Genomic DNA, 24,930 nt, shown 5'->3' on the forward strand with positions numbered 1-24,930 from the left:
ATAAAAATAATCGTTCATTATCATCATGGGAAGAGGCCACTGAAGACGCTTATTATAATTTTAAATCAAGATTTTATAGTTAATGCAGTTGAAGTGTATAATTGTACACACACAATTATACAAGTGAGTTAACATTCAAGAGTAGAACGGCTTCAGTTCCAGATGAAAGTACCGGAGGAATTGATGGAGAAGCTTTTTTAGTCTTGTTTCATCATAATTATCATTTCATTATACTGTGCTTAATTTAAATGAAGTTTAAATAATATTTCCAATTATTACTTAAGTTTAGTCTACTTTTGGTACGGATATATTATCAATTTTAGTTATCCCATTCATTATAAATTTTGAATCAATAAGAACTTTATTATATTTATTTTACTGATGTATCTTTAAATATTTAATGATGTTTAAATATTAATCATCATTTTAGATTACATTATTATGAGAAAACTATTTAAAATATATAATTAATGGCGCTTTTATTGATTATTTTCAATTGCTAGGAAACCACAAACAAAAACATTACAATATGAAGTGATCTACATGTGGGTGAAATGAGTAGAAGGTTAGTAAGATCATTTAAATTATTTTTAACTAAATTACACACAATACATACTTGTATGCTACAGATATGATTTAAAATATCGTTAAATTGTCTCTTTAGAAACATATTTATACAAATATCCATAATAGAGAAGCTTAATATTAAACGGAGTTATCTGGGTTGCATAAGATACAGGTTATATTACAATGTTATTGAGATATTAATTCAAAAGTTAGTAATAAATGTCATTGAATGCGTTTATTGTTTCATTTAAATACGTAATTGACAATAAATTACTCATTATCGTGAAATTAAAATATTTTATTTATAACATATAATAAAATGTAATTATTAAAAATTGATAATTTTCTCTAAAAATGCATAAACTATAATTTATAAGTATTTAATAAAAATCTCCAGTTTATTCTTATAATTATATACACAATTTTCAGTGAGTTAAATATCTCGAGATGGTTGGAAGCCCATTCCGACAGGTCTGCAGGTCTCACCACCTTACCCGGAAACGCAATTCTGGCAGACGTTGTTGGTGATGGAGATTATAGACTAGTCATAACCGACATAAAGCTGGAACAAGACACCAGAAGCAGACTAAAAGTCTACAAAGGCACTCTGCTCACTTCTGATCAGATCCTCCAGGATATACCCAGTTCTGTCATCAGTGTCTACACTGATGAGATCGAACCAAGAATCCCTGGTAAACTACGTTTAATTGTCAATCAGAAATGGAATGAAAAAAGACTTTTTCAGCCGTCGCTGTGGCTTGCGGATCGGATCTGTTCATCTTTAAGAACAACAAACCGTTTTACAAGTTCAACGTACCACCAATACCCCTTACCCCTCTGGAGTCTGAAATTTGGAAAAAGTTTAGGGAGGAACCGAACTGTGACTTCGAAAAATACATCGACGACCTGAAAACGGTGCCTTACAATTTATTAAGTCCAAGGTTGGTTCATTTTACCCAACAGTTACGTAAAACAATTAATTAATCAATTATCATTTGTTTAACAGTAATTTAATACATAAATGGGTTTTTTTCCAGATCACAACAACTTTTAAACGAACCAAAAAACAAAGTGGACGAGTTTATTGGTAAATACGTATCAACTGAACCCACAAAAACGTCCCCCATAACATGTATGACGTCGTTGAACAGGACAACACACGACAAACACGGAATTTCTTGCCCTGTTTTGGCAACCGAAAGTGGGCACATTTATTTTTTAGACCCCCAAACTTTTTCAGTGTTGCACCAGGTACGAACACTTGGCTGAAATTATTCAGAAATTTAAAGAGTTATTTTAGGCCAACACTTGCAATTTGAAAGCTACCCCAAGCATTTTGAAAAGTACAGGTCTGTTTGACGTGGAATATCGTATTGTTGCTGCATGTCGGGAAGGCCACGTTTGCGTACTGAGAAGAGGCTGGCTTGAAGGGAAGAGCATCATTCAACTCACCACCGACATAGTGGACATGGTTATTAAGCCGGGGGATAATTTTATCATTTTGGCCACCACTGATAAAATGTTACACTGTTACACCAAAAGAGTAAGAATACTCACCCCCACGTTTCAATTAATCACTCATTATATTTTACAGGGGCAAAGATTGTGGTCGGCTAAAATGATCAACTCCGTATCGTGTCTTAGTTTGGTGACTTTGAACCACCTGAGCACCCATCTGGTGGCGGTGGGTTTAAAAGGCGGTTCGATTCACTTGTATCAAGGGAGACATCCTGTCGATTACACATCTGTGCCAGATACGCCTTCCGTAATTACTTTCGGGCAACTGGGACAAGAGGAACATGTTATGGTCGTTATTACTACAGGTTTGACCGGATACGTTTCGTGTACCATTTTCTATTAATTTACTTTACTTTAGCTGGCACAATTAACTTTAAAATCTTAAAACGAACGGCTGATTTCAATTTGAATAGTCAAGACTCTCAAAGTTCACCAGCTTTGCAAGGCAAACCTTTGCCATTACCCAAAAGGAGCAAGTTGTTTTTGGAGCAAAGCATGAGAGAAAAGCAGAATCCTATTGGTACTTCTGTCTATTTGTTGTTCAGGATACATTTATTAGGTTTAATATTTTAGAGATGCATCAGAATTTCCAGCAGGATCTGATTAGGTTGCGCTTGACTTCAGCTAGAGCTTTGGTTCAGACACTTTCAGATCAATCTGGAGTTGGAAACGAGAAGGAACAAATCAAATTGTCTGCACAGGTACAACTTCTCCAAAAACCTCTAATCAGAAATCCCGTTAATTGCCTTGGGGTTTACCCATTAATATGTAGAAATATTAAACAATAAAAAGTATTTTTCTAGGTTCTGGGATTGGGTCCAAAATTCACCTTAATTTTAACACTAGAAAACATGAACTGTGAAAAATGTTTAACAGGTTTCTCCATTACATACCACACCAAACCAACTTTGTACACATTATCGTCCTACATTAACTTGGTAAACTTAATAACTAACCCTAGATTTGAAGAATTAACATCAATGAACATTTCTAGGTTCCGTTAATCCCGCCTGGTTTGTCGTTTAAAATTGAGACCAAAGTAGAAGAAATTTTATCTGAGGAGCCGACTGATAACCAAAATTATAACGTACCTCAAAATGGAAATATTATCAGAGTTTTCGTGACCAGAAAAGGTCAATCGCAACCTGTGTTAGCTGCCACCATAAATATGCCACCCACTGAATTACCCTTTGCTGTATAATTTGAGTTCATTCTACATAATTAGATACAGAAGTTATCGTTGACACATGTCAAATTTTGAGCCACGTAAACTGTCAATTTATGAAGTTGAATGTAATTTTTACTTTAAAACTATAAAGTACTAGTTGTATTTGTACATAATAAAGTGCCCTGCTGATATATAAGGATTTTTTTTTGTATTGAATGTTAAATACCATCAGTAAGTTAAGAAGGAGCTTGTTGTAGGAAATGTCTTTGGACGCGGTAAGTTAATAAATATGAAATACGTAATATAGAAATTTGTTTTCACAGAATTTCAAGACGTCTTGCGAGGAAGTTAAAAAATTTACCAAAAGGCCACCTGACTCAGAAATGTTGGAGATTTATTCTTTGTATAAACAGGCCACAGTGGGAGATACAAATATTCGTAAGTACTGATATTATATAAAAACTATTCCTATTGACAAAAGCTTGCACAAGTGATAAAAAGTATTACGACCATTATAATTTTTATATAGTCTACCTTTATTTTTCAATTCAAATCGATCTAGATTAAAATCTTAAATCGTCGCGTCACACCACTTTGTAATTTATTATCAAGATTAGATTTAATCAATATACAATAGTCTACTTAATGATAAGACAAATTTTGTAGCGAAACCGTCTGATGCAAAGTCAAAAATGAAATGGGAGGCGTGGAACAAGAAGAAAGGGATGAGCGGTAACACAGCTAAGGAGGAGTACATCGCAAAAGTGAAGTCTTTGGCACCGACTTACGCCTAGGCCTTTCGACACTGTAGTAAAGCATAGAACTAACACAATTACTGAACAGGAAAACAATCAACACACATGCAATCACTTCGTTAAATCACCTTGAATTTTAAAATATTCTACATTTAATTTTGTTAAATTATTTATGCAGATTATAATTTGTATTAGTTTACCGAAAAATTTTATATAATTTAGGTTTTTTGTGATTATAATTTGGTTAATTAATTAATGGTCAGATTTCCGGTTTTGTTGAATATTTGTTGTTATTATCACCATGTGCTTTTACTGAATAAAAATGTCTCTACGCAATTATTTTTATTTTTTAACATTTTTTACGGAAAAAAGGAATTGTGTTGATGTGGAAGATTTTAAAAAATTGTAACAACTTAATTGTTTCATCAGACTAAATTAAAGATAAGAACAAAAACAGGCTGTGTTTGCACAGTTGGGGTATTAATGATTGATACTATCTAAGTTAATTATATTTTTATATTTTCTGTCGTTGATGTCTAGCAGAACATGTTATACAGGGTGCACCCAAATAATGTGCAAATAGATTTGCTGTACATGCTTCGTTAAGACCTTAACAGAAGTGACAAGATACCCAAACGTTTTTTTATACAAAAAAAAAAAACGTTTATAGCTTTATGAATCAAATTTTAATTAATAATTTTGTGGACAGTAAATTGACAAAGATTGATTAAACACATTTAAATGACTTAAATGCATCGGTTAATCGCAATTTTATTGACTATTCTAGATGACTAAGGAGTAATTAACTATGATATAGGACGTCTTTTTTGTTTTTGTCATATTTGAATATAATTTTTGATCTTTGGACTTTTTCACCTCATACGATGACAGGTTCCAATGTTTAAATCTGATAGGTACACATTGTTCACTTAATTTTAAACGACACTGGCAATCCTGACTAGTCTAATGAATAATACTATTTATAAAATATTATTTGTAATAATTCTATAATAAATCCTACAAAAATATAAATTTAACTGATGAAAATGACATAAATTACATAATATTTTATTTGCAACCACAAACCACACTTAAAACCACAAAAATATAATAAAAATGGTATTCGAAGTCCAATATATCACTAATTGTAAAGACATACATAATATAGAATTGCTAAATAATAATTCCAATAAGATTATAGTTTTACAAATTGTGTAAATAACAAATATTAATTTTTTTTAACATTTCTGAAAATCCACAAAGGGTATTTTCCACCACTGGTGTGACAGCAGTAACATAGTAAAAACCTTATTAACAGTTGCACTCACCTTACAAAAATAAGTGTATTTGTATCCGTCTGTCGATTTATTGCATTGTAATTTGTAAAATAATTATGTGTAATTGTTCAAGTGTTAGACATACAAGGATAAGGAACGACGCAAGTAATTCTTGGCAAAAATTTATAAAATGTAGAAACTGAAGCCTGTACAATTTTCTATATTCTGGCTGTTAAATTATTCATCAATTTCACATTAAAATATAAAAAAACCTTGATAAATCACTTACTTCATGCAAGTTTTATTTTTAAGATATCGAAATGAGAAATTTTAATTTTGACGCAATAATATTTGTAGACAATTCTTTGAGATACCGAAGTATGGCAAATACATCATTTTTAATCTATAGATTTGTACAAGATGCCATAAATGTTTTAATTTAGACCTTTTTAGTCTTCCTTAGAAAGAAATTATGAATTAAGACTCCACAATTAAATTTTTATAAAAAGTCAACAGCTTCAAATAGTCTTTGAATATTCCTTATACGTCTTTTCTTTCATTTTTTTCTTTAAGTATCTCTTAAAAAATATCTTTTGTACCTAAAATACAGGATAAATATATTATAGTTTTTTTGTTAAATTTGGCAATTTATATTCTATTTTTCTATTCATATATAATAATAATATTCAAGAATATTAAATATCATGAAAAATACAAATAAAGTCATACTTTTGCTAACGACAATTTAACAATTAAACAATTAAAAGAACTAGTAAAGTTTCGAATTTGTTAATTCATTTTTAACATTAGTAATTACGATTACGTAAATGTCAATTAGATGTTTATTAAAATTTTTAACAATTAAAATAATATAAATAAATTTCTGTTTTAATACGAAATTGTTACGTCCTTCACAATTTATCAATAAAAAATTTAAGTCAGTATAAAATTTAATAAAAATTTTTTAAAAGTTTAATTTATTTTAGCATTTTACAGACAATTATAATTGTCAGATACGTTGTATAAACATGTTATCTCGAAATAAAAAATCAAATTTTGTTTTAAAAGTGGACTTTGATTCTCTATACATTATCGTTTATATGTAGAGCAACTTGAGAAATTTTCGTTTGTCTTGACAGTATGTTTGATAACGACAATATGGCAATATTAATTAATATTATTAATATTTAAAAAAAATTTAAGGGTCAAAAATAAAAACATCTTACGTATATTTAGCTCTCCTTTATTTAGTGTCTAGTAGCATATACATTATTTTTAATAATTTCTCAATATAATTGTTTCTTTTCACTGATTTCGAATTTCTGCGTAGAGTTCCTTCAAATTTGACATTCTTTTTGCATGGATTTCTCAATCGATTTCATTTCGAAGGTTTCAAATTGGATTGGGATCTGGGCTCTGTGCTGGCCAAAACCACCTTAAACTCATGAGAAATTAAATTCAAACAAAAAAGTTATGAGACATTTTTTAAACTTGTGTATTAGTGAGATCAGATCGCAGATAACAAAATGCAGTTGCAGCCTTTTAAAAAATATGTAGATACTTAAACCAGTTTATCTGATGTGGAAATACCCCAAATAAAAAATAAAATAAATGTGACCGGGAGAATAATTTTTAATTTTGAGAAAATGTTCGAGTCACGGACAAAGCAGGAAATATTATATTGTACGTATCAAACGGTTAACGATTGATTAGAAACAGGCGATCTTAATTATTCATTAAGTTTAGCGATATTTCATTACGTAAAATGATTCAATGAGTGTAGGAAATAAATTGATAAAATCTTGTTTTAGAAATAAATCTGATTAGTTTTAGCCTAATTTAATAGTTAAAAGGACAAATATTGCTTTAATTTATGTTGATTAAAACATACAAAATGAAAATTCAGCATAATATCTTGATAAACTGATAAATTTAAATATTTTTTAATAATTGCCATTTCATGCTACCTTTTTTTTTAGCTTTAACGGAAGTTTCCGTTGCAGCTTTTAATTCTACATCAATTTAAAGGCAGTTTTAATGAGGGAAGCTTCGCAGGAATGTACAAATAACGTTTGTTTTGGAAGTATTGGAAATTTCCTGCGGACAACATCAACGGTGAGATTGTCCGGTTTGAGGGGGGACACGCTCCTATCATCAAACACGAACACGTCACACTCCCGGCTAAAATCAAGCCACTTTAACGACAGCGTATATATTCTGTGGTTTAACCTTCCAGCCGCATTCAGCGGTCAACTGTTTGTTAGTAGCGGTATAATTCGTGCTACAGGTCTCCCCCAAAAATAAAATAAAACAACAAAGTGAGTAATCGTGCGTGTCAAGTTGGCTTTGGTTATGTGCTAGTGCGGGCGTTTAGGTTATGTCAGATTTATTTTGAAAAAAATTGCACACAATCCAAAAAATTTTTCGACCTTTTCGGCTCTCCTAACGGGACTTGGGATTGTCCCGTTTCCGTTACGGTTTCGGGCTAATGAAGCGAGACTCGATTACCGGTTTTCCAGTTTTCAAGAATGCGACGTTCAGTTTGTATTGTTTTATTAAATTATGTAATTTTTTTTAATCGTGCTCAATTTTGACAAAAAAAGTCTGATCAATAACTCATTTCGTTCACGTTAATTTTTTTATTTGCATTGAACAGTAATCTGGCGACAAGAATTAATACGTTAATTGTTTCTAGTTACCTTTCTATTGTTGCTAAACAACATTAAAGACATAAGTACTTTTTATAATTATCAGAAAATGCATAATAATGAAGTAAAAACATGGTTTTGCTTCAATAACAATTGTTCGTTGTTCGATCATTATCATATAATTGCAATTTACATTCTAATTGTATGCGTAATTCAGTTTGGACGTAAAGTTAAACAGTTTTAAACTAAATTCAGGAATAATTAACGTGACACAGTTAGAAATAACTACCTAAACTCTTGGTAATAAATAACACCAATAAAGCTTTTTTATTATAAATTATCTTAAGCTTGTTTATACAAATTTTAAGATAATGTTGTAATAAACAAATAGTAAATTTTGGTGAATTTTGAACTTTAGAATTTGTTTAGTGTAAGATATAAAGTAGATAAAAATATTAATTCTAACAATTTTGAAGTGATAGAATAATTTTAAAAATGTCTACTTGATCAGAAGTGTTTAACATTGTTTAAACATCAATTTATTAATAAAATATTAATAGTTTAGATTTAAAAATTAAGTTTTCTGTGATTTTTTTTCATTTAAAATATTGAAATTTCAACTTAACAAGTATGTGACCTTTTTGATAATATCACTTAGTTTTATCTATCGAAATTTCAATTAATTTGTTAATAAAATATTAATAAATACAAAAATACAACCTATTTCGATTTTTTTTTTCACTTAAAATATTGAAATTTTATCTTAATAGAAATGTCACTTCTTTTTGATAGCACTACTTTTAGTTTTACATCTTTAATTTTCAATTAATTTGTTTATAAAATATTAGTAATTACAAAAATAAAACTTTCTGTAATTGTATTTAGATTTTTTCTCACCTAAAATATTGAAATTTCATCTTATCAAATATTTTAGATAATACCACTTCTAGTTTTACCTCTTTAATTTCCAATTAATTTGTTAACAAAATATTAATAATTACATCAATAAAACATTTTGTGATTCTGTTTCAATTTTGTCTCACTTAAAATATTGAAATTTGATCTTAGGAAATTATTTTTTTAATAAAATATTAGTAAAAACAAAAATAAAACCTGTGATTATATTTCGATTTTTCCTCACTTAAAATATTGATATTTCATCTTAACACCTTTTTGATAGTACCACTTCTAGTTTTACCTCTTGAATTTTCAATCAATTTGTTAATAAAATATTAATAATTACAAAAATAAAACCTTCTGTGATTCTATTTCGATTTTTTTTTCATTCAAAATATTGAAATTTAATGTGTTTGATAATATCACATATAGTTTCATTTTTTTTTTTAATTTTGAAAACCCTCTTTTACATTGGAACAAATTTTGAATTTGAATATTTAACTGGTTCAGTATGTTATAACCCTTATTTTTTGCTGAGGAATTTCAGCTCCAATTTTAAAATTTACTGTAAACAGACGACAAGTTTATCAATGTTGTCGACCTCGGACCGAGATTAAATAAATTTTTTGGTTTTATTAGTAGTTTTAAAAATGTTAAATTTACATGTCTAAAAGTCATTTTCAAATGAATAATTAAACGCGTCACAAACAAAGAAAAACATCTAAAAAACCAATTTAATTAAAATAAAATGCATAGTTAATATCTGTATTATCATCATGAAATAAACATTTTTTTTATTATCATGTATAAATGTATTTATTTAAATATAATATAAAATAAAACAATTTACGCAATTTTACCTAATCAAATATTATTGTATAAATAAGGATTATGCAAAATTCTACGTCGTTCTGTATTTGATTAACAACACGAATTGTGACTGACATAAAAATGACCAGTTTTGGTACACTGCATCTAACTGTTCCACAAAACCGTTAAAGAAATCCGAGGTGAAACTCTTAATGATACGGACAAAATTTTACGTACACACGTAAAAATTTACGGTCAGGAAAGTTTTAATGTCCAATTATTTCATAGAAAACTGGACGTAACTCATACTTTCCCTTTAATTTGTCCCAGGAAATGGGGGATCAATGAGAATAAATCGAGAGATATAGTAAATTATTAACATTGACGTACAGGGGGTATATTTAAATATTAATTGATGGCAAACCCATTAATTACTGTATACAACGATTCTCTAATTATGATATTAATATTTTATTTTCTGTTCCAGACATGTCTCTCGACGAAGTAAGTATCGATAAGTTACTTAAATATAGAGTGGGAGAATAAATATATAATCACATCAGAACATCAATGTTTAAACTGCGTTTTTATCATTGATCATTATATAAAAGTTTGTTCAGTTAGTACTGTGTAAATAATTCTATGTCAGTAGTTAAATATTTTATTACCAACGACACAATGACAAACGTATAATTTTCAAGTTTCAATATTGGTTTTTTCCTTTGTATTGACTCATAAATAATATGTAATGACAACTACTCAAACTGATGGTGAAATTATACACCTCAGTCAGCAGTTATAATATATAATAAAAAAAATTATACATAATTGACAATTTCAGAAATTCAACAAAGCCGCCGAAGATGTCAAGAAATTGAAGAGCAAACCTTCCGACGAAGATCTCCTTGAACTCTATGCCTTGTTTAAACAAGGTACCGTCGGAGACGTCAACACCGGTACGTTGTAAAAATAATAAATTAATAAAAATGGATACTTACACCACCAATGTGCACTTTGCAGATCGTCCAGGTCTCTTGGATCTGAAGGGAAAATACAAGTGGGACGCATGGAACGGAAAGAAGGGCCTGGCTCAAGACAAGGCTAAAGAACAGTACATTGCCAAAGTGGAATCACTCATCGCCTCTTTGGGAACCAACTAATTTATTTATTTAAACTGAACAAGCATCACGTTCTTTCACTTTTATACATAAAAATTTTGTTATACATGTAATATAAAAGAAAATTGTTTTATATTAGCGTATTATTTTAATTTAAACCATGATTTTATTTGAAATTTATATTGATTTTTAAATATAAATTAAATAAATTACTGTGTTCTGGATATTTTATTAGCATATTTGGTCAACCAACGATTTGTTCATACACAAAAGCAAAGCAGATTTTTATAAAAACATAACTGGTGCTCATCATTTAGACGCAGCATCAGCATTGTTCAATAATATATTCTATAACATACTTAAATAAGTTCGTACACAAAATTAATAAAAAACGGAGATTAAGATCATGACTAGTTAAATAAAAATAATTAACTGCATCAAGCACTTGTTTTTAATGTGTGTTTTAGTCTTGAATAGAAGCTTAATACAGTTAATCTGGTATCGAAATTCAATTTAGTATAAAAACATGTACTGGACATGTGGTAACTTCAAAATATTAATAAAAACTTGTATCACATGCATTTCTTATACAGTACTAGTATTGATAAAGCTTTGTCATAGCTGTACTGATTAGAAGCTTATCTAAAGCTTGTTATAATAAAGGAAATATCCTGTTTAAATAGACTATTTTCAAACAAAAACATTAACAAATTACCTATTACATACCCTAGTGGTTATTTTGAAAATGTTCACTCTGTAAAGACTAAATTAAGTTTATTGTATTATCTACAGTTGGTTTAATCAATTTTCTTTGGTATGAGAAATAAATGTTTTCAAAGGACTAGAAGTTCTTTACTGATTAAACAGAAGGCATCATAACCTACTGTTTAATCAAGTTCAAATGTTCTTTTATTACAACTGGTTTTTAAATACTTCTAATTAAATCAGTGAGTCAAAGAATAATTTGTAAATATTTAAACTTGAATGTTACATTACGCGACTTTCGGGACATATAAATTTTTTCACTCTCTGATTTAATTGTCTTAAAGCTTTTTGTTCCTGTTAAAAAGTTATTTTTTTACCAATTCTGTTTGCCAATTCAATATTCTTAATCACAATAATATTTTTGTCGTTTTGTAGCGTAGTTATACCGGAACATTGGGAGGTATTTTTCATGTTCAAATTTATATTACATAACTGCAAGAGTAGAATCCTCACAGTATTTATGAAAACGTGGTTTTCAGTTTTCTACAATATGGTGGTTTGATACAGACGGTAAAGAGAGAGGAATATATATTTTCTGTGATTTTACCCTGACATATTCTTCCAGCTTTAATAAACTAGAACTAAAAGAATAAGTCAGGCCAAAGGTAAATTACATAAAAATATAGTCTACAATTACTTTATGAATTTACTAAAATAAATTTAAAAACTAATGCTAGACAAACGAATTTGATTTTAGAAAACTGAAAATCCGTTTACATTACCGTCCCTAAAGCCTTACCCCCACATAGTTCCGCCAGCCTGTTAGCGCCATCCGTCGCGTTCGCACTACCGTTCATTCGCCAGTAATCGCACGCCCTCGCATTTTTATCATATAACCACGGCGCCCGCCTCCGCCCTAGTTTCCGACAGGGGCGGACAATCGCTCCACGAGTTCGTGTGCGGATCGAAGCACTCGACTGAGGCGATGGTGCACTGGGCACGATAGAAGGGGGTGGCGTGCGTCTTGGCGCCCCCTATTACGTAGAGGCGGCCGTCCATTGCGGCGACTGCGGGACCGCTGCGTGCCGCCTTCAACGAAGGCACTTTGTACCACTTATTCTGGAATTGGAATTTTACGTGTAACTCTCGCATTATGATAATTATACTTTTACCTTTTCAAATGAGTATCTTTCTACGGAACTAAGTACATCCTGACGATTTGTACCTCCCACTACGTACAGGTAGTCATCCAAAACGGCGACGCCCATCTGAAATCTGGCTATGGACATTGACGGTAAGACTTTAAACTCGCCTGTGATGGGATTGTAGCTCATAAGATCCTTGAGATTCCGATCGTTCATTGAACATCCCCCAACCATGTAAATAAGACCTTTGTATGACACCAGACCCATACTAAACCTAGGCTCAGGCAGGCTACCATACAATTCCCATTCGTTCAGCTTCGGATCGTATCTTTCTATGCTGCCGCTCATGTCGGTGTCCACCCAACCCCCCATTGCGTATAGATAGCTGTATAAAAAAATAATTTTAGATGTTGCAGCATGTAATGTGATTCGAGGCTTACCCGTCTAGTGCACAAAATCCGAATTCGCAGCGTGACACAAGCATTGGCGCCACCGACGTCCATTGGTTTTCTTGTGGATCGAATCTTTCACAGCTCTTCAAAATATTGGGGCCTTCTTCGCCACCCACAACGTAAATGTGTCCGTTCAACGACGCCACTCCTGGCACCAAACGATTGACTGTCATGTCAGGCACTTTTGTCCATTCCCTGAAGTTTCAAATTTTTGATTTAAATGGAAAACATATGAACAATTTTGGTTACCTTGTCAAGGTGTCAAACTTTTCGATAGAGACGTAATCCATCTCCAGACCCCTGTCCCATACACTGTGGAGTTCTCGTTTAGATCCTCCTATTACGTAAATGTCTTTTTTGGCACATTTCCTTGGTTTCACATCCAAAGGCACCAGGCAGCCCTTCTGCGTCAAAAGATCAGAGTGTACTGACCTCAGGGCAATTTTTAAGCTGCCGTCAGTACATTGCGCTATCGATTTCTCTAATAAACCTAACAAGAATCGCACATTGAATGAGCTTGTTGTAAGTTGTTGTGTAAGGCAACTCACCAGGTGAGATCAAGGGTAGTCGCACATGTCTCAGTATTTCGAAAACGTATTGTCTCCTCTCTAAAAGGTTGTGAGTGATCCATCTGATCGCCGCCTGGAATATCTCGTATTCCAACTCGATCTTCAGGTTCTCCGACCGGAGGAAGTTGATGAACTCCTCCTTGTCCAGCTCGTAAATTTCGTCTTCGTTGCAAATTTTCGGAAAGTTCTTCTCTATATAGTCTATCGACGCGTTCCTCAGTTGCTTCCAGTTGTGGTCTTCCGCAAATCTGAAACTCAAAAGTCAAAACCCTCGAACTGCGGAACGTTTCACAAACTCACTTGTAAATTCCGATGGCGTTCAGTGGATGCAATTCCTTCATGAGGAACTCGGTGCAGCCGTCGACGACCTCGCTGAGTTCCAGCATGTCGGCCGCTATCATCAGCTCCTGGACGTTGTTCTGGTTGATGCACACCTCGCCCGAGTAAATGAAATTGAGGAGGATTTCGAATATGTAGGCGGACAGGCCGTGCAACTCGACCGACTGCTTGTCCGTCTCGCACAGGCCGCCGGTGAACATGGCCTGGAAGTAGGGGCTGCTGGCCGCCAAAACGGCCCTGTGAGCCTGAAATTTATGCTCCAATTAGACACAGTACACAATACAACAGCAATTTTTAATGATATTGGAACCCATTTAATTAATTTATTTTAACGAATTTGCATAATTCCCTATATGATCAATAATTATGCATATGGGAATTGATAGATATGTCTAATGTAAATAACTACATATTAATTTTGTAGCATTTATCAATACCTATTATATATACTTATTGCTATTTCCATATGGTGATTTAATGTACCATTAAGTTTAATAATTAATCTACATTCTCACATGTGATAAATACATACATTTAATTAATGACCACACTCTGAACATAATTAGTTCATACTAGTGACCATTGTAAAATCAATATTTTACAAATTTTGTGGTGGTTCAATGTGGTTTGGCTCACCTGAAAAATTTTATCTCCAGCTACAATATCAACATCGCAGAACCGTCTGTTTAATCTCAACAAATTTAAATTGTTTACAACTTTGGACAGGTAGCTCCTACATGTGTGTTCCGTCCTGTTGTCGCATTCCTCGGTGAATATGTTGTTGTTTTTAGGCACCTCCGACAGGTTCTTCGTTATTTTCAACGGAGGCATTATAAACTCTATTAAGAACCTCATGAATTACACTTTTATTTACTTTCGACTGTAAGGCGAGACCCGCCTATTAACAGGCAGTTTCAAATAAACGGAAGAGGAAACGCTTGATATAATCACAATCACATTGTAAAATTACGTACGTGCAATTCTATTTCGCAATGCAAATCTTATATTAAATTACACAGGAATTCCAATACCAAATTCGATTTTGACGCAAATAAATTATTGACGCACGACTATGGAAAACACTTGTGTTGACTACAAATCAGGCTGGCAACTTAAACGCTGGGGGACACTGGAACTACCCAGTCGAAATTAGTGTTAATGAATGCATTGTTCTTCCTTCGGTTATTTATAAGCATTGTTATCAAATTATTAATAAATATAAATCACGGTAAACAATGTTTAAATTAATTCTCTTGTTTACAGATTTCCGATTGCTTTGGTTGATACACTACACATCTGCTATTTAAATTTATTATCTGTAATAAATTCAATTAGTTTTTATTTATTGATATTCTATATATATATATATATATATATATATATATATATATATATTCACATGGGTCAGTATTAAAATTTATTTTAATATTCTATATACATTTTTTTTACTTTCCTCGCACACATTTAAAAAGCGACAATACTTTTAAGAGTATGTTCAGTAAGATTTATATTATTTTATTGACTTCAGTTGAATAGGGTAGAAAAAATATCTCCGCCGTTCTCCAAATAATAGTTTATATCCCATCATAAAATATAAAAGCTATACATGGGATGGAACTTCATAAAATAATTAACAATGAAATAAAGACACCATATAACACAAGACTAGGATTTATTGTTAACCATAATTACAGAGTATTGAAAATATAAAAATTATTTATATTTTTGAGATCTAGTACAGTCAACCTGTTCTGCAAAGAAAGCAAGTTATTATTTGAACAAAAAAATGACAAAAACTTTTAAGCAAGTCGATGCCTCTATAATTGTCAACATCTACAAAAATACACAGAATTTCCTTCTAACTTACAGAATTGCAGTCTCTTAACGAAACTAGGCTTACCCTATTGAACATAATCAGAATGTAGTGCGTCAGTAGCAAATCACACGCATATAAGCACATGTAATATTCAATATATATCCTTGTAAAATATTTTTTAGGGGGCTATGATCTTTTAAACTACTTTTTACATTTCACAATATGTCAACAGCACACATATATTTGAAAATACAAAATTTATTTTGTGAATAACATCACAAATCATTTATTCAACTAATATACACGAGGCATTTTGTTAAAAGAATACCATTCACATGTTTATTTCGCTGCACAGTACAGTATATACGTTTTTTTTTGAGTTAAAGCTCTAAGATGGCACTTGATTTTCAAGGCAGCAATTTAAATTAAGAGCATTCACAGAGAATACGGATAGAATTGGTTAAGTCTGTTGTTTTATTCCGTCCTTACTCTGCTTAAAAGCTAAGTTATTTTGATTTTTCATTGTTGCTAGGATAACTAATTTTATATACAACACGCATCTACTGTTGTGCAGTTTCGACACGCTTTCAGATGAAGAAAAAACACGAATTTTTAGGCCAAAGATTTTTGAGGACAACAACGATATTGCAATTAACATCAAACAAGCATTTTTTCTTCATTTTGTATTAAAATAAGCATTTACCCTGTTATCAATTAGATTGTATTTGATTCAATTTTTTTACTTGTCTAGTAGGGCGTGTCTAGATGTGAATGGCAACTATATAATCAAAGGGTTACATCAAAAAACACTTACTTGTACTGGTTAGAGGAATATTTCATATACCCTGCGTAAATCTGTCAACTAGTTTATAAACTTTTTTTCAATGGATGGATTATACTTTTGAGCAAAAAACCTATCTATCATTTCATAAGAAAATTATAATATACACTTTTGTTTCAAAATTTAATTACAGAGGCCATTCAAGGTTATTATAACACCTATAGTAAACAACAGTAGTTTTATACATTGTGAGCGAACATTTTTGACTAGCAAGACTATTCATTGACTAGAAGGGCCAACATTATATTTTCAATCATAAATGTCAATTTAATTGTGGGCCCTTAATGTTGTTTTTGCTTATGTCAATAATATTCCACACATTATGACTCGGCAGAACATTTACGTTTGAAGAAAACTCAAAAGACTCTTCAATTCCCAATTAATCAAGTTATAACTTTGCATGCATTTACCGTAAACACAGCGGTTTAACACCAGTGAAATATCACGTTGTAATTAAAATGCACATTATGGTAAACAAATATAAATACAACAAATTCAAAAATAATAAAACATATAAATATAATCAACAAAAATAAATCAGTCAGCTATTTCTAGTATGCATTAAGATTAAACTAAAACACTTTGTTTTTTAAAAACAAAATAAACAAGATGCATACAATTCCATTACTTTAATTGGCATCAACCAACACCAATTAACTAAAAGGACAAAAAATCATTAATTAATATAAAATTGTTGAGTACGTCAGAAACTGATTGCTACCCAATAAAATCTATCATTCGATGTATAATTTTTTGCTTTGAAAACTTATCGTTTTTACGTTTTATACAAAATTACGAAAATTATATTTATCCATATTACAGACTGGTGCAACTAGGATAGCGCCCTTATTTTTAAGTGGATACATCTATTTATATAACCATACAAATTCCTTTAGCGCCAAAATATACATATAAGTTATCATATTATATACACCTATTATTTGTCACACATATTTGACGGCACTTACATAGTTTTTGAGTAAATTCAAATAAATTGCACTATAAAATGATCCAAATAAGGGTCACATTCGGAACAGACCAAATGTAGCGTCAAAACTATTGACTGTTTAATTTAAAAGTATTCAACGACCACGTGTCTTAATAAATTAAAAAGTAGGTACTTTAATGGTCAAAATATTCATTAATCAATCTTATGTTGTACATGTTAAAACATGTAAATAATTAAGTTGTATTCAAGCAAAAAATGGTCCCGTATTCATCGATAACTTTTATATATTATTTGAAAATATGTGAATAGCATATAAAATTAAATAATATAGAAAAATAAAAAAATTCAATGAACAATATAAAATTAATCTAAGGTAAAGTAACGACAAAAGTGGTCTGTTCTTTATCCAGCTAGCTAATCTTGGGACGCTTAGTATGATCGGTTGGACTGACGCGGCCCAATTTCACATTGGAATGATCGGTTCCGTTGCAGATTCCGTCTCCGTATACGCTTAAGTTGTTCTGCATAATGTCTTGTTTCTGTAAAAATAGCATGCGTGGTGATAGTCAACTTATAAATTGATATTAGTTGATAGATGTGGAAGTAATGTTTGTCAAACTATCAGATTTGTTGTCGGATATCCTAATAATAGTACTTACAATGCCTTCGAGTATAACTGCAATGGGAACAACGCCAGTAGCTTCAGCTACCTGATGTTCAATTAGATAAAACATGTACTCATCATACAACAATCTAATGAGATGGAACGATCCAAAGCTAGCAGCCGAACGTAGGGTCAAATCTCTGATAACCATTGAACTGAAATTAAAATATCCGTATTAGCCAACACATCGACGGTTTCGTAAAACTCAGAAAACTTACCTGTAAAAGCTCCATTTCAAAAGAAACTGCCTCGCCGCTTTGGAAAAACTGGCCTTGCCCTCGTAGGGCTTGAGAGCACTTTGGACGACGTTCTTCAGCCAAGACGCCCACTGCTCCAACGAGTTTTGCTGCTGCAACGTCAGTTTGAAGTCGTTCTCGAATCGGGCGACGATCTCGTTGTCGCACTGGCACACCCACGACGCCTGCTCCCGCACGCTGTGGAAATCCACGCGGTTCAAGTCGGCGAGCATTTGCGAGATCTGGCTGCCGTTGTGCAGGACCGCTCTGGCCGCCTGGGCCAAGTGGTTCAGCGAGGTGTAGCGGCGCAAACTGGATCCGAAGGCGGAGACCGCCGATAGCTTGGCAGTCACTATCCCCGGCGGGGCGCCCGCCATGGCAGTGGTTAACCAGTTTTCCAAGTCTGTAACAAAGAATTTAGGAAATGTGGCTACAAAACGCCTTGTGGGGACTTACTCTTGGCGAAGTTTCTAATTGATTGAGTAAGAGTTGCCGGGATTGGCTTGAGAACGTCGGGCACAAGAACTTGGATTAGACTTTGGTAGAAAGACAAGTCTACTTGTTTGATGAACTGTTGGACCGGTTCCAAACTGCACAAGCAAAATAGCTTCGATCTGGAATTAAGAAATATCTTAATAGCAACGACAGAGGACAAAGTATTAATTAATTTAACTCACTTTGACAAATAATTTTCTTCTTCGCATTCATCCCCATTGTTGTTGTATTGAGATCTCCAAAATTCCCTCCATAGAGATTCAATAGTTGAAAATTCCAGGCCCACAATAGCATCCAAAAACGCTTCCAAATGTTCCCGATAACAATTTCTAAAATTAAATAAATGTTATATGATTGTTTTAAGTTGATTCACTCCCAGCCCTCACCTAAGAGTGTCCACATCTTCGTAACCCAGATCGTCGGGCAGTGGTTCAGAAAATTGAATATCCGGAAAAATTGGAATGGCATTCGTCCCATCCCCCAAGTAGTTTAAGTGCTGCGACAGCGCAGTAGACGGTACGGAGTGCTCCGACGCATCGGAATTATTCCTTTTGAATGGTCTCACAGTGCCTTGAGCTTTACCGGTACCGTTACTGGAATTAAGGACGACGCGATTGCCACTCTCGTCCAAATTCATCAGCGTGCTGCCGGGCTTCACTCGTATACCGTAATAATGGTACTTGGAATTGCCTCTCGTTCCCAATCGCCTTGTCCTCAACCCCAAAAATACGGATCTGATCAACTTCCCGAAGGAGGCTGCGTTGACCGGTTCCAGTTTGTTCTCGCCGCAGTGTCTCAAATAGTGGGCGTAAAGCGTGGACCTGGGCAACGACACCCCTTCGGCTGTCTCGTAATTCTCCAATAACCATTGGACCTGCGAAACACGAAAATGTGTAGGTCAAATTGTGGCAGTGACGGTTTGTGGATTCAGGAATAAATTATATGTACCTTCTCGTCCAGCTGAAGCAATTTGCATGAAAACCGTAAAATTGCGTATTACACAGGGTGTGCCACATTTTGCTAGACATAGATATTTGCAGAGAGCACGCGGTGATTTTAACGAAATCGGTTGGAGGTAATTGAACGTAGCACCAATACAAACCAGTGACCGTTTTCATAGCACAGAGAAATAGTTTAAAAATAATAGCAAATAGGACACATAGTATGTTCTTATCAGTATACAGTGAAATGAAAAGAACTTCTCAAACTGTGCAGCAGTTGTTTAAAAGTGAACTTACTGTAAGAACACACGTTAAGTCTTCATATTAAGTCAATAGGTTCGTCTAATTGGATGCATACTAAACATAATGCCCTATCTAGATAAGTTTTAAGTTTCTTCTACAGTAAAAGATTAAATAATTTCTACGTTATACCATGCAGAGGACAAACACAAACAACTTTCAATGATAAAACATCAGCACTATTTAAAGTAATGCAATTTAAGAAGTAAAACACATCAACAACAGTATGAACTTACAGTGGCCGGAGAAACTCTGGTCGCTGGTCCCATAGAAGAACTCAATTCTTCACTTAACTGGTTTGAAGAGGTCGCATGCACCGCGGCTGTAGCCACGTAACTCGTTTCCTGCACCCAAGGTTAGTATTGTAAGCACCCATCAAAGCTAACTACCTAATATACCTACATCGTACTATTGGTCTAATATGTCTTTGTTATTTACTCAGTTCTTTTTTATTTTATTTCTAATCAAAGCTACATTTCAGAAAAAAATTAGATTCAAGAAGATTCTGAATACTTTTTTAAGATTTGTGCCTATCACCATAATTTAATGTTTAAATCATACTTACGGCATTTGTGGTTTGAGGAGAGTTCCTGGATGAGGTAATAAGAGACTCTTCAACAGTTTGTTGTACCACATAATGGTTGCCGGTTGCAGCGTAGCCAACAGCACCAGTTACTGCAGTGGTTCCCGGATTCGTCGTAGCATAATATTGTCCTTGCCCGGAGGTGTAAAGAGTTCCCGTGTCGCCTACGGTATAAACCGGATACGCCCTGAAGAAATAAAAATATAATTATAAACAATTTATCGTAACATAATAACAATAATACTTACACTTGTGTTTGAGGGGCATTAGTTTGTGAAGCGTATATTTCGGGTTCGACATACTGTATATGGTATCCTGGGTGCGACGCCACCGCGTCACTTTCTGCTACTGCAAAGAAGAAAGACAAATTTAAAGGCTTTATTTGGGCAACACCAAACTATACATCTACCACAATCATTTCTAAATCCTTATAATGTACCAAAATGTAACGTTAAACAATCAATCTTGGCACATCATGAGTTAAAATAAAACACCAAAGCACCAATACCGTTGTTATACTTGTAATACATCCTCTGATGATTGCCAGTATCATGCCACGACCTGTCCATGTTCACCATGGAAACTCTGATAGGAAACTGAAGGTGGACGAGGCCCCGTCACATCAAACATCAGCGGGCCATCCACGTGGAAAAATCGGCCGTCGACAATAAGATGCGTCACCCCTTACCTGGCTACCATAGAGATGAGAGATGGATCTGGGTCCACGCCACACGGATTAGGATTTTCGTGGGGGATGCACCCGATAAGACACGTGATACCGCGAACAGGTGCACGTGCACAGCCGAAAGGGAGGACAGGTATCGGGGGGGTTAATTGTGGGGAGAGTGTGCCGCATCCGTAGGTGCATACAATCATGTCGGATTACAGTTTTAATCAGTTGCAATTAGGCCGAAACATCGGAGTCAAGTTTGATCCGGGCGGACGGATTTGCCACCCTCCTGCTGGTATAAATCTTTTGTACTATTTTAATTTACGTCTATTAATTGGGTTCAGGTACAAGGGATGTAATGTACATTGGTTCTTTTTTAATTTATATTGACAGGACTACTGACACATAGTGATCTCCAAGTTAAACTCGTTTCCAACACAAAATGGTGGAAACGGGGATCAGGGAGATGTGTTATTTTGTTTGGTTTCTAAAAACCATAGTTATATGGTACATACAACAGCAACCGATGAAATGTGTATAAGAAAATAGGTTCAACTTACGATCTGCTACGTAGTCCATTATGTAAGTGTAACTTGTAAGATTGCTTGCTCTATGATACTAAATACACTCTAATATTTATTACCATAGAAACTGTTTTTTGTTAACGAAGCGACTAGATATCATTAGTATTCTGAAAAAACATAGTTGCCAAATCTGTACGTCATCAGAGGGTACACTCATATTCAAAATTTCGTTAGAAATAAGAATTATAACAAAAAATAAATGAAATGAAGATAGTATAGTTAAGTTTGAAACTCTAAAATGGAAAATACAGAGTCATTTTTAAATTCGCATAAAATAATTTGAAAAAAAAAATAGTTTTTGGAGAACAGGAAAGGTACTGATTTGAACTTTTTATAGCAATTATACTCAATTTAATTATGGTGAATATAGATGGTGTTCAATTGAAAATATCAAAGTTGCAGACATTTCGTAGATCATTAATGTGTCAAAATTGTTTTAAAAAAATTAATAACTTCAAAATTATGAGATCTAGGTATTTTATTTAAAAAATGTATAGGGAGCTTTATTATCAGGAAATAGAATATAAATTTCCTTTGAAATGTTCTCTATGAAACACTCTTAAAGAAATTTAGTTTTAATAGGCTTAAAGATAATGCACCAAATATCGAAAATTTCCAGAAACTACAAAAATTGTTGAATTTAAAAGTGTATAAATATTACAGCAATAATTTGTCAATTAAATCTTTTTGTGACCGGATTGGAAGTTATGTAGAATATGAGAAAATTGGAAAAATTAAAATATTGAAAAAAATTGTTTTACAATCTTACCCATTGTTGATTATGATTTGTAAATTAGATCTTATTTTTTAGGTTTCATTTTGTGTACTTAATTATAAAATTCCTTTTTATTTGTATTAACATAAGTATAAGTACTATAACATTAATCAGTTAAAATTGTTCTTAAGATACAAAAGAAGCATAAAACCAATTTAAATTTAGGGATACACTGTGATCAAATATTTTGCTGGATGGATATACCCATACCGTTTCGGGTATATCACAATGGAATGTCCCAACCGACCAGTGCTCTTCCGACGGTACCTCAGACACATTAACGCACACAATTCAAATAAACTAATAAAATTCAGCATTTTCACTACAATTAACAAAACCATGCCTAAAAATATTAATTGTGTGCTCTTACCTACTGCAGGCTGCACTGGTGTTAAAGAAGCGTATGATCTAGCTGCAGCTTCTGACGATGTTGCGTTGTTAAAAATTGAGTTAGTAACTAAAGTCGACACAATGTGTAAATTAATAAACGTTGTATGTTGTTTCATGCGTGTTACAATCATGCAAAACACTTCTCAATAAAGTTTTACTGTGTGGTACCGGAACGGTACTCGCGCCACAGCAAAAGAGTGACGTTTCTCAACACCAATCATGTTTGTTTCTTTTAGCAATAAATATTTGGTTGTTGTTTTTAAAGTGAACTACTGTGGACCGTAAAACACACATATACTGAACGGTTTCATAAAACTATACTGTACCTGTGACGGTGATGAAATGGGGCGAGTTCGATGCCAACGGGTCTCCTTCGTGTCTTTCTCCCTGTTCTGCGGTGGCTGTGCTCTCGTTACTCGACTCAGCAGCCTGCTCTAAAGCAGTTACGTCGATCACTGGCACTCCATTCACTATAGTCCCACTAGCGTTTGACTGTCACAAAAACACAGTATTTTATGTTATTTTCTTTTTTTTAGGATTGATATTCACAACTTTTAAAATATGGATGCTGTGTGATAATTTACAAAGAGGACCACACCTAGCAGTTAAAACAGGTTCACAATACTCTAAAACAGGCAAACTCAATAATTGGATGTGAGTGATACTCTGGATATCAGTCACACAACAATGGATGCCCGGTCTCTCATACAACGAGATGGTTAGATTTTTACCTGGTGCAAACTGGCAGGGAGCACGATGAGCTGCGTAGCTTGAGCCTGAGCAGGGGGTGTGGTGGCCGGTGTTGGGGTGGGAGGTCCACTGCCGTTGCCTCTTGCAGCAGCAAACCGAGCTGTAGTTGCCATGGCTTCGTCACCAAGGCTACTGCCACTGCTCTCTGAAATCAGTGAGGAGACGGTCCAATCAGGATTGGGAGGTGGGCTGTGAGTTTGGCTTTGTGTCCGATGTATTCTTGCCATCATTAGAATGGATGTGTTACACTTGTATGATTCAACTGAGGGATAATATTTGAAATTTCCAGTTGACACACAAAGGTGTGTGCAAAAACTGTGAGTTATGTGGAGATATGTATGAACTAGCTGGTCTTGTTTGATCTTTTTTGATTTTTGTCTTTGTGCAAGCACACATTTAATTATGTGCAGATAAATTAAATTCTGTAAATTATTATCTGCATGTCAAATTATACATACTTGTTACAACAGGAACCAGGTATTGCAGGAAAAATAAGCCAACTTTTAATTTAGATATTACATATCCATTGAAAAGTTTAAATATTATGTAGTGCACTTAAAATATATTCTATAAGATGCCTAATATCTATAAGTAACAACTATTTATTGTATTAAATGTAATTAATTTAGCAAAAGATGATATTGATTTTTCTTGTTGTTCAATCTCTTTTAAATTCTTGCTAACTAAGCATTGGATTTAGTATAAATTTCCTTTATGTAAGTGCAAATTATAGTTAAATATATATATGTATAAATATTTTTAATTTAACAAATATAATAACATTAATTAATGAATTAATATCTGTACGTCAAATTTCACCTTTCATTTAGACATACTTATTATACTCAAATAATTCAAAAATTGTGTTATAATAACACAGTGGTTTACAAATAACGTTTATTTTAAATATAATAAATGAATGAAATTGCTGATTCCTTTGTTGTGGCATACATTAAAAGCATTACATT

General features: G+C 33.0%; 5 protein-coding genes across 8 annotated transcripts; 3 read left to right on the forward strand and 2 right to left on the reverse strand.

Annotated features, from left to right (window-relative positions):
• The first annotated feature begins 539 nt into the window (after positions 1-539).
• Positions 540-3,286, forward strand: LOC109603792 (Bardet-Biedl syndrome 1 protein homolog). The gene is made up of 10 exons (XM_049967109.1): positions 540-565; positions 997-1,259; positions 1,313-1,508; positions 1,605-1,818; positions 1,868-2,110; positions 2,162-2,390; positions 2,444-2,605; positions 2,659-2,786; positions 2,889-3,023; positions 3,080-3,286. The coding sequence occupies exons 1-10, from the start codon at positions 555-557 to the stop codon at positions 3,284-3,286; spliced, it is 1,788 nt and encodes a 595-aa protein (XP_049823066.1). The 5' UTR covers positions 540-554.
• Positions 3,287-3,377: 91 nt separating this feature from the next.
• On the forward strand, positions 3,378-4,344 carry LOC109603794 (putative acyl-CoA-binding protein). The gene is made up of 3 exons (XM_020020292.2): positions 3,378-3,528; positions 3,577-3,691; positions 3,920-4,344. Exons 1-3 carry the CDS (start codon positions 3,514-3,516, stop codon positions 4,045-4,047), a joined length of 258 nt encoding a protein of 85 aa, XP_019875851.1. The 5' UTR covers positions 3,378-3,513; the 3' UTR covers positions 4,048-4,344.
• A 2,178-nt stretch (positions 4,345-6,522) lies between these two features.
• On the reverse strand, positions 6,523-15,050 carry LOC109603802 (actin-binding protein IPP). Of its 3 annotated transcripts, XR_007547975.1 has the most exons (8): positions 14,605-15,050; positions 13,930-14,213; positions 13,609-13,883; positions 13,310-13,550; positions 13,049-13,255; positions 12,636-12,993; positions 12,263-12,582; positions 6,523-6,720 (listed from the first exon to the last, which is right to left on the reverse strand). XR_007547975.1 is itself a non-coding variant. In XM_020020305.2 (7 exons), the coding sequence occupies exons 1-7, from the start codon at positions 14,821-14,823 to the stop codon at positions 12,352-12,354; spliced, it is 1,809 nt and encodes a 602-aa protein (XP_019875864.2). In that variant the 5' UTR covers positions 14,824-15,050; the 3' UTR covers positions 10,972-12,351. The 3 variants fall into 3 exon arrangements, 2 of the variants coding, with proteins under 2 accessions (XP_019875864.2, XP_049823065.1); XM_020020305.2 differs by lacking the exon at positions 6,523-6,720 and having other exon boundaries at positions 10,972-12,582; positions 13,609-13,877; XM_049967108.1 differs by lacking the exon at positions 6,523-6,720 and having other exon boundaries at positions 10,972-12,582.
• On the forward strand, positions 7,462-10,891 carry LOC109603793 (putative acyl-CoA-binding protein). Its single transcript, XM_020020291.2, has 4 exons — positions 7,462-7,603; positions 10,128-10,144; positions 10,482-10,596; positions 10,661-10,891. The coding sequence occupies exons 2-4, from the start codon at positions 10,130-10,132 to the stop codon at positions 10,798-10,800; spliced, it is 270 nt and encodes an 89-aa protein (XP_019875850.2). The 5' UTR covers positions 7,462-7,603; positions 10,128-10,129; the 3' UTR covers positions 10,801-10,891.
• Positions 15,051-15,623: 573 nt separating the features above from the next.
• On the reverse strand, positions 15,624-24,746 carry LOC109603801 (DNA-binding protein RFX2). 2 transcript variants are annotated; one of them, XM_049967093.1, is made up of 11 exons: positions 23,944-24,746; positions 23,539-23,704; positions 21,042-21,141; positions 20,776-20,980; positions 20,447-20,554; positions 19,356-19,843; positions 19,152-19,298; positions 18,931-19,088; positions 18,457-18,877; positions 18,234-18,393; positions 15,624-18,113 (listed from the first exon to the last, which is right to left on the reverse strand). In XM_049967093.1, exons 1-11 carry the CDS (start codon positions 24,190-24,192, stop codon positions 17,985-17,987), a joined length of 2,331 nt encoding a protein of 776 aa, XP_049823050.1. In that variant the 5' UTR covers positions 24,193-24,746; the 3' UTR covers positions 15,624-17,984. The 2 variants fall into 2 exon arrangements, with proteins under 2 accessions (XP_049823050.1, XP_049823051.1); XM_049967094.1 differs by lacking the exon at positions 20,447-20,554.
• Between the last annotated feature and the right edge of the window lie 184 nt (positions 24,747-24,930).

This window comes from Aethina tumida, chromosome 5, assembly GCF_024364675.1.
Source record: "Aethina tumida isolate Nest 87 chromosome 5, icAetTumi1.1, whole genome shotgun sequence".
NCBI lineage: Eukaryota > Metazoa > Arthropoda > Insecta > Coleoptera > Nitidulidae > Aethina > Aethina tumida.